This window comes from Amyelois transitella, chromosome 26, assembly GCF_032362555.1.
Source record: "Amyelois transitella isolate CPQ chromosome 26, ilAmyTran1.1, whole genome shotgun sequence".
Taxonomy (NCBI): Eukaryota; Metazoa; Arthropoda; class Insecta; order Lepidoptera; family Pyralidae; genus Amyelois; species Amyelois transitella.
In genome coordinates, this window is record NC_083529.1 from 3,595,550 (window position 1) to 3,611,894 (window position 16,345).

General features: G+C 35.7%; 1 protein-coding gene across 1 annotated transcript in view; it reads right to left on the reverse strand.

Annotated features, from left to right (window-relative positions):
• LOC106135266 (leucine-rich repeat-containing protein 15) overlaps positions 1-16,345 on the reverse strand; it is a 69,887-nt gene that overhangs the window by 9,592 nt on the left and 43,950 nt on the right. The window contains exons 2-4 of the mRNA XM_013335513.2: positions 9,129-9,282; positions 1,287-1,503; positions 83-201 (exon numbers count right to left, since the gene is read on the reverse strand). Coding sequence (XP_013190967.2) covers positions 83-201; positions 1,287-1,503; positions 9,129-9,281 — 489 coding nt within the window. The 5' untranslated portion in view covers position 9,282. The remainder of the gene's footprint in view (positions 1-82; positions 202-1,286; positions 1,504-9,128; positions 9,283-16,345) is intronic.

Here is a 16,345-nt window from a genome sequence, read left to right on the forward strand (position 1 = left end):
AATACTCCTAATGCAAATGTATCATCAAAAGTGAAGCTATGCGTTATTGCATAGACAAAATAAGTAAAGAACAAAGAGATACCTTGAAGGAGTTAGAGTCCAAAGTATGAATCTTGTTATTGGACAAGTCAAGACGATCCAAGTTCCACAGCCTCACGATGGCTTCAGTCGGAACCGTTGGCAGCTGGTTATTTGGTAAACCTGAAAGAGAAACGAGTTGAACCTTTCGAAAAAGTAACAATATGGTCAGCAACAACGTGGTGTATAGGCGGTGATGGTAGGTCTCACCTCTCTGAAGAGGAGCCCGGGTTGCGCGTAATACTATACTATGGTCCTGGATTAAGTTAGGTTTTTACAGGAAGCAACTCCCATCACACCTTCGCAACCTTTGCAGGGGAACGTAATTCATATTCAATCATGGTGAAAGCTATAAGAATGTGCCTATTGCTACGTTATTGTTTACCTCTTTACTTTTTTCTAAACGCAAAGACATAATAAATACTTTTCTATTTTTCTTTAAAACCCGTCGAATAGAAAATTATAGGTAAAGTCGTTAGTGATTGTTTTGTAAAGTCATTTAATATCAAAATTTATAGGAAGATATAGGAAGGTTTTATTTTACAGAAACGTCTCCTAATCCAGGTTCTTAATACTATTATCATAAGAACCAAATGATACCCAACACATTATTAAAATTTGACCCCCTTTCACTTCCATTCGGGTAAGAACAAGAATAAAACATAACACAGGCGCTATGACGAAGATTGAAAGCAGGTATTTAGCTAACTGCATTAAATTTGCGGCTCTAAGCCTGATTTCTCCAGAGATTACTCGGCGGATGGCGGATAAGTATGAATTGGGACACGGTTAGTAGGCAGAATATATGGAGTACTGATGAATTTATTACATTTTAAAACAATTTTACATATATTTTCATAACTTTTTGAATAAAAAACCTTAGGCTTTAAATGTTTTGAAATAAAGTTAATAACTACAAAACTAAATATTATCTCTTAACGTTATAATTTCCAATAGCATTCCCAGAGATTTGATTCAAAGGTCCTCTTAGGTTAGCATTCATTGTAGTTAATGCTTTGGCAGATTGTTTCAGGTATATACTCGTATCCGACTCAACCCATCCTTGAAAATTATGCACTTTTTACTACTTTTGCCATTAGTTACTATACAAAGAAAGATATCGTGTAAGTAGACCTACTTCTCTACCGTAAATCGCACTTGAAAGCACAATTTTACAGCCCTTACTTATAATTTTTAAGTCTAATTACCTAGAGCTAACAAAGTGCTAGAGACGACAAGGAACGCTCCCTGCTGCACCCTTCTTATATCCCCTGAAGATATCACCAAGCCGTGTAGACCGACTCCTGCCAACTCAGCGGTGGAGGATACTGTCAGCGCTGATACCCCTCGAAGGGCACAGTCCAGAAGCGATACAGCGGTGTTTTTGTTCCGCGCCTTCTGTTCTCTAAGGTGCCGGCCGATTATCTGTGAAAAAAGGATATTTTAATCAAGTCTAGTAAACTATATAGACACACACACTCCTTTTATACCAATAGTCAGCTGCTCATGAAGAGAATTAGAATGTGGCAGAAGCGGAAGACTTTTTCCGAGATCGTGGCAAGTGGAAACCAAAGTGGAACGAAAGAAATGATAACTATACTTTATAAAATATATAGCTTCACTTTATAAAATATTAAAACAAAAAAATACTCAGTAGTTTAAGAATGTTTGGACACCATGCGCGCGCTACGCGCTTCCAGAGAGACGGCTCGATAAAATTTTATGCCCTTATTTTTTCATACTATTCGGAACGAGAATGAGATACTTAGTGCACACTTTCAATATGCAACGCCATTTACCAGACACCCTGTATGACTTACATACATTACATATCCCTTCCGTTAATGTACTCATCATTTGCTTGTAGACATGTAAGCATTAAATCCCGTGCAATCCACAAACAATGTATCATCTCCCGACAGTTTAACGTTCCACTTGATTACCGCCTGTTTGTGTTAGATAGCCTACCTGACATTCCGATAGATGTTGAATTATGTTATACTATCCGCGTCTCGATTGCATGCGCTAATGATTCAACCGAGAATAATCATCATACTGTATATTTCTTATATGTTGGCGAGTTAAAACGTGTCCATTTAAGAATAATTGCATGTCTTTTCGTTAGATATCAAAGATTTCACTTTTACTTTCAACCATCATGTTCCTGGATCAAAACTGCCTTAGTTTTCCTTTTAAAAAATCACGGAGATCAGACGGGAGTTTCTAGGTGTTTATTCAGACTTATCAATTCTTGAATTATAATCGTTCGTGTATTATAAACTTCATCAGGATGCAACATCTACCAACGCTAGAATGACGCAAAATCATTGTAAATGTATCTGAAAATTACTTATTGAAATTGAGTCATCACATACTCAAAACAGAGTTTGCATGCAAACTGATAGGTGTTTGCCAGAATCGAGTAGACACCTAGAGAACATGTTCAAAGGATCCTACTACGAAACTCAATTATAATAATAAATTCATGAACCTTGTACTAAGTAAAAGATACTGAATAGTAACACTACAAGAAGCTTTATGTTTGAAGAAATCATGAGTGTAAGAAGAAAAGATTCTAGGTAAGAATTAGTGGGACAAATTAGATATTGCGTAAATCGTTTTTGCCAGTTCGCTTTATCTTATGAAATCAGTATTATTTATAGGTACGAAAGTTATATTACTTTTTAATCTTTGTAAAATATTGCTAGTATTTAGGATAAAAGTTTCAGACAACAATTTTACAATAGCTACGCAACGCGTAACGTGCATAGCCATGAACGACCCTCTAGACCCACTGGTCTAGATATATTTAGGTATAGGATTATACTTAGGTAATCACTATTACCTAAGTATAATGCCCCGTTAAGAAAAGTAATTTCCCGTTGAAATTTGGTCATACATTTGTAACTTAACGACCCGATGAAAGATGTAACAGCTTGTTACGTTAACTAACAGAGTATGATGAAATTAACTTCTAAAATCACTTTTGCTTTTCAACATTAGTTAGTAAACCGAAACAAGAATCATGATATTTCTACAAACAAACACTCTGTCATCTCTTGCGGGGTAGACAGAGCCAGCAGTCTTAAAAAGACTGAAAAGTGGGATTGAGATTTAAGTGTGACAGGTCGATAGCCCATCGCATACAAGAAGAATCCCAATCTTATTATTTCCCTTAGTCACCTTATACGACTTCAATGAGAAAGATTTATATATCAACCTTTTTCAGTATGTTTTCTTTGGTATTATATCTGTCACTAACTTCAAATAAAAATTACCTATTCAACTGTTCACGAGTTATATATATTTCAAAATAATAACCAATTTTATATCATCTAATTATACAGTCCACCTTTTCACAACAATCCTCTAAGACTTTCGAGAACTCTTAGTAGACGTTGAATACCTACCAGCTACGCAGTTTCGGTATTAACTCGTATAGACTTTCGAGTATTAGTATACCAGACGAGGCATCCCAAGCGAATGAGTAATGGGCTTTTAGACTAAGACGATACGTCATAATTCATAGCCAAGTTAATCGCGCGTTTAAGGCATCTATCAACTCCACTGCCTTTGAGTAATTATATGAATAAAGTGAGATTGGTATGTGAGATAGCTAAAATGATATACCTTAAAAATATATTTATATATTATGTAAATATCAATACATGTACATCTTAAGTAAATATTTTATAACAAAAAGTATTCAAACGTTCTTTTTGACCATGAAACTTTTTAGTACAATTCATCTTGGAAATACGAACAAAAACTCTAATAGACCATCTATATTAAATTACCTAAGGGGAAAAATGGCATCTTAGCAAAAGTTTTTCAACCGATTTCTTGAGTCGTTGAACATTTTTTGATTAGGTAATAAGAATCAACGTTTTTAGGTAACTAATATCTTACTAACCCTAAATAAAATGATTTTGACCACCAACACTCAAGTATTGGTGGTCAAAACACGCGAATGAATAATGAAGGTAACAGATTAAGAATCATTACTAATCAGCGTATAAAGAGTAAGGAAGCTAGATCGTATGTATACGTACATAAATACACACAATCATCGGTTTTTTCTTTCTTTCGGAAATGACTAAAAGGCTACTTTCAGCTGTATGGCTCAATAATGGGATCGAAATTCAAATTGTGACGGTTTGCTAGACGATCGTTTACAAAAAGAATGCCAAGTATACCTATAAGTTAGTATGTATGTACGTACGTAAAATATATATTTCAATTCTTGCACCAAACAGTGGAACTGGAACTTAATGCCTTTCCTTTGTTAATCATCCAGCTTTGACTGTACTGTTTACTCGAAGTGTGATGTTGAATACTAATTTTGTGTTGTCGTTAGTATTTTAGAACTCCATTCAAGTTTGTGAGAATTTCCTGATTGATCTATTTATCTGTTATATGATGAAGACTTTTTAATCTATATAATTGCAATGAAGCGGATATGTGTACAAAAACAAAATCGCGTAAAATTAAGAACTGATATATTACGTTGTATATTACTATGAATTATTCTTATTCTATTAAGTATTCTTAACTTTATATACGTTGCATCTTTGCCGATCTGGAAGAGAAAAGAAACATAATGTATGCTAGCTGCTTATTCCCGTGCAAATTGTGAAAGTCAATCAAAGGAAAGGATAAACTTGCGATTCTTCTTATTGGCTATGGGCTAGCAAGTCACTATTTGAATCTCAATTCATCGTAGAGCCATGTAATGCCTTTCAGTCTTTTTGAGCCTCGGCTCTGTCCACCATGAAAGAGATGCAAGAGAGACAAGATACTATGTATGTGTGTAAAAGCAATTAAAATGTGAAAATAAAACAATTATTTTAATTAGAAAACACATTTCGCCGGCTAGAAGACACTAGAAAATTCCAGAATGACACGCTTAAACCCGACCTGACGGGGGAGCAATAAATTTCTGCACAAAGCTAACTAATTCGGGAACAATGTGCCAACCGCAGGATTCTTGTAGGGCCCAGCCAAGGTTGATTGCGAATCGTAAAGTTTTGAGGCCTGAATATACCTCGCCTTACAAGTACATAAAATTACGCCTTTTTCCCGGAGGGGATGCTACATAATCTACTTGTCATAATTCCTACATACTTCTTTTAGCTTCTTAGTGCGTCAGTGGTCGAAAAATGCCCGCTTGAAATTTGTGATACGCAGTCTGCGCAGATTTCAATCACCCCTCGGCCATATGACCATTGACGAAGTTATGTAAATTATTTTGAATACTAACCGGTGCTCTTACGGCGAGGGAAAACATCGTGTGTAACCATGATCAAACCAATATGGGTTAGATTAACCTGCAGTATACGAACCGTTTCGTGTTAAAACCTGACTCGATCAATCCAGGATCTATGATAAAAAGGCATACTCCAGGCTCGTCTCCAGAGTGAATTGGATGCAACCGGGACCAAATCCGGGAGGAAGAGGACTCCTTTCACTTCATCCACATTTACATCTCACATCATCCAAGCTCATCAGTTTCGGGTACTCTTGACCTGACCTTTAGCCAGGATTTCCTTGATTTGATCATGAAATAGGGTTAACATACAACAGTATTTATCATAAACCTTATATGATACTCTGTAATGTAACTGACTAAGTAAAAATCATATCCAAACCATTTATACATCAATACAATAAACGAGAAATTGAAAAACATAAAAATCAAACACCCATAGTTAAGTGAACTAAGAATAATATAGAAAACGTATCATCTTGGAATCGTATTGTCACCGTTGCGTTAAACGACAATGTGTGCCTGAGAACCCACAAAAGTTTATTCTGTTATTGAAAGAAAAAGACGAATAAAATAGAGAAAGCAATCAAATAAAAAAAAACTATCGAGAATCGTGGCATGACGATTCTCGATTCCAGAATCGAGTAAACAAGGCGATTGGCACCTGCGGACTTTGAGTAGGGTCACACGCTCCGATCGTGCCGTCAATAGACGTCTTACTGGCCTTAAGTACCTTAGACCGATTATGAGGACGAACAGTATAGATAAAGGTATATGGAAGTGACTTGTTGGTACACAGGTTCGATTCTAATCTGTCTCTTTTCATTGTTTGCTAATCAATTCTTTGACGGTAAAAGGAAAGTCGGTAGGAAACCGGCATATTCACTTAACTACATACCTATATACATTATACCACGTCTATATCACTTGCGGGGTAGACAAAGCCAACAGTCTTAAAAATAACGAAAGACCACGTTCAGCTGTATTATTTGTAATGAAATTGTGATTCAAATAGTGACGATAATTGCTATCCCATCGCCTAAAAGAACAATCCGAAGTTCATTAGCCTTTCCCTCAGACGCCTTTTGCAATATCCATGGGAAAGAGATATAGTGGTCCCATTCTTTAGTGCCAGGAACCACACAGCACATGTCATCATATGATTAAAATTTTTGATACAAATCATAAATTACTACAAAAGATATCATTCGCACACTAGTTTGTATATTTGATAGACTTTTTAGCAATTACTTGCCGGAGGGCATCTTGAAGTGCATACATACATATGATCACGTCTATATCCCTTACGAAGTAGACAGAGCCTACAGTCCAAAAATACTGAAAGGCCACGTTCAGCTTTAAGGCTTAATAATGGAACAGAGATTCCAATCACAAAAGGTTGCCAGCCCATCGCCTAAACGATGAATCCCAAATGTATTAACCTTTAATTAAATTTAATAGCAATAAATCTCAAACATCAGAAATAAGAAAATTCATAGATATAGTAACTACACAAAAATAGAACTCTCCGCTGACAAAAACTTCCTTAATATCAATTAGGATTCAATTCTCTGTGAAATTACAAACTTAATAGAACCTTAATAATCCCGCTAAATCGGTGAAAGCTGAAAAATCTTCCAGCTCTCTAATTCCCGGATAAAAAAGAAATTTCATCAACAATCCCTGTTTGCGACGCCTGTTTGTTTTGCCGGGTCCGTTCTGGATGGATTTTTTTTTATTCCCATTCAGTAAATAAAGAGTTCCATCATTGCTCTTCTTAGATAATGGTGAGTATTGATTGAGTGGTGTAAATCTTTATGGTTTCAATTTATACTCTTACTAGCTTTAACTTTCGCCCAAGAGAATATCTTACGTATAAAATTCTCGTGTCACAATGTTGGTTCTCGTAATCCTCCGGAACAGCTTGACCGATTCTCATGAAACTTTGTGAGCATATTGAGTAGGTCTAAGAATCGGCCGACATCTATTTTTCATACCCCTTAGTGATAAGGGTTGTCCAACCTTAATTTTTTGTTAATTAGAAATAACTTCAAAATTATTTATAGGTACGGCAAAACAACGTTTGCCGGGACAGCTAAGTGTTTTCATATATTTTTGTTTATCGAAAACCGCTCGAAGCTGCTCACTTAAATTTAAAATACATGCACGCCAATTCTAGTAGAACGCTCAAAAACTGCAATGCGGTGGAGCAACAGCCACACAGGGTGTAGATAACAGAATTCTGTTCTAAAAATGCAGATAGAGACATTACGTACCCCGAATAGCCGACATCGGGCGGTTTCTACCATTTTTAGACCATTTTTAGACCGGTATAGCGTACAGAAGGAACTGGGTGGAAAATATATTTCAGACCTTGTATTGTTTAAACTCGAACTGAAAAGAATGTTGTACGTTTGACGAGTTAACTATGTTTCTATTACAAGTTTCTTATAAAATATGCAGAGGGCCGATTGAGGAACCAAGGATTTAGAACATGTGGTATCTGATATGACGAATTTGTATGCAAAAATGATACGAATGTGGTGGAATTTTAACTTCTGCGAATTGACTTACAGATAATTGTGTAATATGTATATATTATTTTCTTTATGAAAAAAAAAACCTTCCTAATGAGAAACAGGCATGATGGTATGTAAGAATTTTCGCCAATCCCATAGGAATTATAGTTCTTACCGGGTTCAATGGTACCCTATGTCCTACTCCAGTCTCTTTATTATAACGCACGTGATATTTCAAGAAGAATTAATTCAGTAGGTATCCCGTGAAAAGGTAACAAACCAATAAACTTACTTACGCATTTTTATTAGTTTTGTAGTACTTTTTTATTATTAAATTTATTTACCTATTCATAACAGGGAGGGACTTTATATTATGTGAGTCAAATTATATGAAGCACAAAACAGAAGGAATTATTGCAAGGTTTAGGATTACACAATAGCGTACATTAAGGGCGTTAATTTTCGACCAACTACATACGAATGAATTCATAATAAACATAACCACTTCAGTATACTAGGAATTGGAGTAAATCCCACAAGATCCGGGAATGGCTGCCGAGATGTGATATAATAAGGGATTTGGTGTACAGATACAAACTTCAACTAGAATTGACAGTTCCTCTAGTTTTCGTGTCTCTTATGTTATTAATACTAACACGGAATAGGTACAAAAATCTTTATCGTGTAGTTTTTAAGGTACAGTTTTTAACGGTATATATTTTTAGTGTTATCTGTTTATATATGTTTGTTTTTTTTAAAGGCTACTGTATAAGAAGTAATATACCGGTAAAAACACGTTTTTATTTTTGAGATTCAACACGCTATTCGTGCCTCCATCGCCCTTTCACGAGAAATAATCCTCCCGAGGAAAGATGATAATTATATCGATAGAAGAGAAAACTTAGGCAGTGAACAAATAGGTCATATCAACCTCCTTGCGTCAGTCTCGGTTTCTTTCTCACCTCTCTGGAGAGAAGTCCGATGTCCGCCAATGAAGCGAATCCTGTTGCATCTGATTATTGATAAAATTCATAGAAGTTTTACCTCAATATAACAAATGAACACTCTAATTCGGTTTCATGGATGTCGTAAAGGTCGACCTTCATCTAGTGCAGCTGTTAGCATGATCCAATAAGGGTAAGGTACCCTTGCGTTGTGGTGGTCGGTCGGGAGACGCTTCGTGTAAAAGGCCACGTTCAGCTGTATGGCACTGATGAAATTAAGATTCAAATAGTGAATATGAGGAAGAAGAAAGAATTTTATACCTGTAATGCGGTATGGTCGCCGGCGCAGCGCAGTGTGTGCGGCAAGTCGCAGGAGCACTCGGCAGCGGGCCGCGCGCTCAATCCCGGACAACGCCATTGCGCGTGCGCATTGGACAGTGCGCACAGTAACGCCATAGCACCCACTAGCCACATTCTGAAACAATGTTATATATTTATCCATGAATTTCAGAATCGATCTGAGTAATTTTAACTAGGTCACACAGGTAAGACGGGAGTAGCTTCGTGTAATCTGACTTACCTATTCCTGGATTATGGTCAAAGGCGGACCTGACTCCTTACTAGAAAGACTAATAATCAGTCATTATCCTTTCACCGTTATCATTCCATTCTATTATGTTTGTATGTTGCTTACACTCTCAGCCTATGACCCGCATTATAATGTGACCAAAACTCAGAACTGAGTCAGTCAGATAACTACGCAAAGCTCCCGATTGACCTCCGTGACACTGTTAATAGACAAACCCAAGCCAGATTTTAAACCTGCAAATTCAGGCAACTAAATGTGTAACCATACATTCAGTTGCCTGAATATAGGTACAACTTTTTCTCGCTCGTGGACTATTACTTAGGTTCAAAAACTCGTCAATCGTCAAAAATCAAGCAGGCTCGCTTATAATTTTTCAAAAACGTATTCCAGCCTTTCATCGAACATTTCCCTCGTAATTTGTCCCTTCCAAACTTACCTTCCTCAAGTCCCATAGATTGCCGAACATTCCCTCGGAATAACAGTATCAAACGGGATAAGAGCGTTCTCAAAAGGCAATTCCGCTCATAATACCCGGTACTTGTAGAAGAATCGCCGTGCATTGCGTGTGGTGGCGACGTAATGGCACATTCCCTCTGAGTGACGGTCGCAAAGAGTTGCTATATCGCAAGGTAGAAATTTTTAGACGCTAGAAATTATTAGAAGATTTTTTTTATTTTTGTTAGCGCTTTTCGGTGTTCGAATAGCTAAATGATAGTGACGTGGTACATTTTTCTTACTTTTATTTTTTAGAGAAAGTCTAGAGTCCTTAGAATTTTTCATCTTTGAAATTTTGTAACGAACTATGAGATGTAGACATAAGTATTTATTTACATTCCCACTAACTGTGTTAAATATGATTGAATAAAAAAATTACATATACATATATACTATCTATACGCTAGTAGGTAATATATCTAACACTTAAAAATATAACTGTTTTACTGTTAATTTCTATAAACCTGATCATTTTTTTATGAAAGTTGTCTTTTTCATTATGTAAATTAAAATTCGTTTCGAACGACAATTATTTCGACTCGCCAGTTTTGAGTTAGACACTGACTTTGAAAATAATACCTCAGCAACAATGACAAAGAAAAAATACGTTAGAATTTCATGATAACAAAGTACAAGTATTATATTGATAGGAGCTTAGCGTTCTATTTAGTAAAATTATCAGACAAAAATAATATAATGCGAATTTATTCTTTTGGAAATTTCCATGGAATTTTGCTTCAGAATAATAAAGATAATGTCAGACATCTTTATGTATATTTCTTGGTATTTGACGACTTAAATATCAATTTTAATACTTTGTATGATGAGTTGAGTAATAAAACTTTTGCTGTAAATTATTTAAATAGATTTGTAAAGTGGGTTACTAGGACTGATCCGTAAAAACGAAAAGTGTTTAATATTTTTAATGAAATAAAATTATTAAAACGTTTAACACAGAGGTTGTAAATGGTCTTAGGAATCGTGAGTAAAACGTACTTATATTTCTTACATATATGTATGTATCTGATCTGTGAAGACGCACGACATACACAGAGCCAAAGTCACAAGACTCAAAGATCATATTCAACTTGAAGTCGATGATGAAATTGTAATTTGGAAATACTGCCAAATAGCTAGTCCAACGCCTAAATCCCAATTAATTAACCTTACCCCTCGTTTACTTTCACAATCTTCGCAGAAAAAGAAGAGGATGGCGGTTTTGACGGCCTCTGTGGCGCAGCGGTAGTACGCTTGTCTGTGACACCGGAGGTCCCGGGTTCGAATGTAGTGCATGATGAGAAAAGAACTTTTTCTGATTAGCCTGCGTCTTGGATGTTTATCTATGTAAGTATATGTATATCTTTGGTAGATAGTAAATATAGTATCGTTGAGTTAGTATCTCGTAACACAAGTCTCGAACTTAGTTCGAGGCTAACTCAATCTGTGTAATTTGTCCCGTACATATTTATTAATTATAAATAAAATACGCACCATTTTTTTCATCAATTTATTCAAAATATGTTCTCACTAAGCTCTCGCTAAAGGTTATAACTTGTAGACGTCTTGCATCTATGAAATTGCACTTCTATTGATAGCGGGGTGACGGACGTGCGGTGACCCAGAAATCTTTATTGAGTCGATTTGCACTCATAAAGGACTCAAAGGAGAGCGTTCAAGCATGGTTCAAGCTCATGACAGTGTTATATGATGTTTTTCTGATCGTAATATCTTTGGATATTGAAGAATTTAAGGACACACTCCATAGATTTTTCAAAAAATAAATCTTATTAAGAAAATATGTAATCAACGTCGACCCGAAGTAAACAGAGCCAACAGTTTCGAAAATACTCAAATTCATGATTTAGTGATGTAATTGAAATTCAGATAGTGATTAAAATAAGTTGGTACCTAATCAACACACGATTTTAATAAGTATCGTATAAAATATTGAGTTAAGATTTAAGAATCTTTCATTGTAACTTATACCTATTGTAGGAAAGCGACCAAACAGAAGTGCAAATCAGGTTGCTTCATACATATTGTAACTAAAGGAAAAACTAACATATTAATATACATCCAGTTATTTTCACTGATACATTAAAACAAAATGACTGTCCTAACAAAACTGATGCTTGGAATAAAGACATGAACATTCGTACATACATATAATCACGTCTACATCCCTAGCAGGGTAGACAGAGCCAACAGTCTTGTTGAGACGGAAAGGCCACGTTCAGCTTTTTGACTTGATGACAGAATTGAGATTCAAATAGTGACAGGTCGCAAAAGATTATCATGTTTGAACATTAGTTAAAAAAGATTTCAAATTTCAATCAATAACGAAACTATGAGAAAATTCTATGTTCTATTTAAAAGCAATAAGTATGATAGAATGCGTGTACGTTAATTTCTATCGCGTCACTCAGTATTTCGTATTATGTTCGAAGACTGAATCAGACTAATCAAATATTCGACAATCCTAAACCAATATCCTGTCGAAGTTTACTTGCCATTAAAATAGACCTTCAGACGTGTACGATTCATTACGACATGGGAATTTTGGACGATACAAGAAATTACAAATAGTTCATGATCTCATCATAAACTGAGACTTTTCATTTGTTACATACAAACGTTTTGACATGCCTATTGGCCTTTTACGCCATCCTTAAAAAAAAGACGGAGTCTCTTTTCTTCGAAAAATGTCTTTACCCCTGATTTTTTTGGGAAATTTGAAGTAACGATCTCTATGTCACAAACGCCTACACTGTCCTGAACAGTCTTAATACAATCGGAAGGGTTATTATTCTTATATTTCAAACACACAATTAAAAACAACCGTAATGAGACACAAGAGGCAAAAAGCCACCATCTTTCTTCCCTCTGTAATTCACCCCGAGCAGACAAAAATTCCCAACATTTCTCTTCATTACCCTAATTATTATTTACACAAAGAAATTTCCCGGACGCGGTAGAAACATTTTTCTAAACAAAATTTGAATTACAATGCAAACTGGCGCTGGTAAAACAGTGTTTGCGCCAAAAGTGTGTATTTTGTGCGTCCCGTGTCAACAACACTAACACTTGGTGATATATTGTGGGGTTAGCCAAAACCGATTAGACTTGACCCTTGAAAATTGTTTAAAAATTACGTAATAAAGAGGTCGAATTAAATTGGTCGCGAAAGGCCCGGACGGTCTAAGAGGTGGTCCATTACAAATATTTTATTAGTTCCTTCTGGGCCTTTTGTGGCTGAGTGTCATTTTTGTGCTTACGGGTTGACAAAAAGGTGAAAACGGGAAATATGGCTTGCCCGTAATATTTTTTCTTATTTTTTTAGGTTGAGAATGCATATCGTAATTGCCTCTGGAAATAATGCTTGCACCTTGATTTCACATGCCTGGAATCTCTAACTGTGAGGAACATCGCGAAAAACAATGTTTTTCGAACCATAAGAGCCGGTGTAATTCAGCGAGCTTACTGATTTTTACAAATGCAGTTTTTAGATCGTTCCCCTTCTTTCGAGCCGTTAATTACCTATTTCAGGAAATTGTCATAAGACGGTAAAATCAGCAATTTTAGTTTAACGTCCGCGGATCTACGGACAAAAGCTAGTTGTGAAATAAACAGCAATAGTGAACGCAACTGAGGTCCCAATACACGCTACTAACAGTGTTACCAAAGTGTTTGTTGTCACAGGAGATTACATGGATACACCTGGTTTTTCCAGTGATACGTGACCTGGGTAAATGACAAAGACAAAGGCTGATTGAGCCCGGAATCTAACTCGAACCCTCGGGATTTTACGGCAAATTAAAGACGGTTTAGGATTCCTCGAGATATCGCTAGAACAGAAAATTTGATTTTTTACATTTAACTAGGTTTAACCGCGGTTTTGCCCACGTATATAGCGCCACCTACAAAATCTTTGTGGTTTTGCGCAAATCCCATGAAAACTATAGTTTTTACCGAGATGAACTGAACTTAGCTGAAAGTCAGAGTCTTATCACCATTGACTTATCCTATAGGTAAGTACGGTAAAAATATGAACTTGTTATTTACAAATCGTTATGACAACTTTACAAACATTTATCTGAACAAAAGATCTCCGAAACACCTACAAAGCCCGAACGTACTTTGAGCCAAGTATTTAGCACTACTTTGTCAACACGGCAACTAAACTCAGTCATGCCGGCGGACGTTCCGACTGGAACTGTTGGTTCGTGGGCTGGCCCTCTGTCAGCGACTTAGCGGAGTCGCGAACTATATCCGTGGTTGTTCCTGTGTAAAACTGAAAATCCCGTTAATTTTGCGAACATTTTGTTTAGTACACTCCTAAACCAGATACCTAACTTACATGCGAAATGTGAAATATATAGACAGCGGTTTGGACTGCACGTTGATATATCACCTTGTCAGAAAATTAATATCTAAGTGCTTTCCGTTTAAACCATGTTTTTAAAAGGCGAACCGATTTTGCTGCGGTATTTAGGAAAGTGTGTGGACCGACTTCAAAAAAGGCGGACATCGATTTGAGGCGGTTCTAACGTTCTCTAACCTAGACAGGGGTACATAACAAACTGGCTAAAATACTAGAAATTGTAATTGTTATCGATTATTGTCACTGTTTAAGATATATATTAAAATTTGTGTGTATATGAGGAACAAGAGATTTATTCTCTCTAGTAGTAAGACGCCACCTAAAGGCGTCAGCAACTTGCCATTGAGCGCACTAACTACACTGCAACTTACTATATTCTAGGGGACGTGCAAGAAATACTTTGAAAACGATATTAAGCAAAAAAAACAATCCCAACTAATAATATAAATGTGAAAGTAAGTTTGTTTGTTTATTTATAACCACGAGCATTATATAATGAAGCTTGTTGATATTTTGCGTATATATAATTATTATTATGAGTCTGTAGAAGGACATATAGGACATAGGTACCTTTCATCCCAGTAAAAACTAAAGATCCTGTAGGATTTTCGAAAAACCAGTCAACTCTTTTGTAGGGGGCGTTTGCTTCGTTACTTTTTATAGGTGGTGCCAAATTCACAAGGTAAAAGCTAGTTGTCTATGGAAGACATGTCTACTCTTTCTGGAATTTGATTAAAAAAAATTGGATCATGGTTGTCATTGGAAAAATTGTGGACCAATCGTCAACTGGACGAATTGCGAATTGTATCAATGAAGAATGAATGAAGAAAGTTATGAATGTGGATGACGACAAAGAAGTGCGCAGGGATGGATCGTGGCAAGTGGAAAGATGTGGTCTCTGCCTACCCCTCCGGGAAAAAGGCGTGATTTATATGTATGTATGTGTGGTTCTCGGCACCATTAGGAAAAAGAATAGACCCACTCCATCTCTTTCCCATGAACGTCGTAAAAGGCGACTAAGGGATAGGCTAATAAACTTGAGATTCTTCTTTTAGGCGACTCAGGCTAGCAACCTATCACTATTTGAATCTCAGTGGTCTATCAGTCTTTATAATACTGTTGGCTCTGTCTACCCCACAAGGGATATAGACGTGATTATATGTATGTGTATCAATCGCAAATTGGACCAAATGCGAACTGTACCGATCGCGCCTAAACGATAGATTGATTTGATGTAAGTGGATAATGGGTTGCAGGCCGGATCACATTTGCTGCGGCGGCCGCGCTTGCATTGCCTGCACTCTTGCATTCACTGTTGAGGTAATGTTTTTTTTTAATAGTTGGACAAGTTTATTATTTGGTTTATGGAATGGTGCGATGTATTATTTTTTTTTTAATTTTACAATTAAACATTTAAAAAAGTAAGCTAAAGTAAATATGTTAATATTATAATAATATATATTTATTATCGAAACTATTTGTATTTTTTATTAAAGATAATTTCGATTAAAGAAAACATGTATTTTGTCGGCAGGATTATTAAATAAAAAAAAATACAAGCGTAAATTAACAATAAATACCAAAATTTTAGCCGAACCCGAAATATTTTTTTTTTTCTTAATCATTCATTAGTAAATATTCTTTTACATTTTTACGTGTGTTACAAAATTTATTAAATCCGTATCAATGCAAAGTTATAAATGTAAAATACTAACAAGAAATAACTTTGCAGTCTCGTCTCACTCTTTTTGGTTGAATTTTTTAGTCAGCACAGACACTTTATTTTGCACAGGTACCTACTAAAGAAAGATTTAAAAAAATATTGAAGGTAAGGCATGTCAAATAAAACAAAGGAATTAACAATCAAATAACAAAATATAAAAAAATATTTTCGAATAAAATATCCCGAGCGTTCCGCCTTTGAAATTCGAAATGGCAAAAGCATTCATTTAATTTCACTGATATCGTTTTTCATCACGGTACATATTTGAATGACGTTCAAAAATTAATAATCAAATTTTCGCGCGAATCAAAATGTACAATATTAAAAATCGAATTGTGGTTTTACTTTGT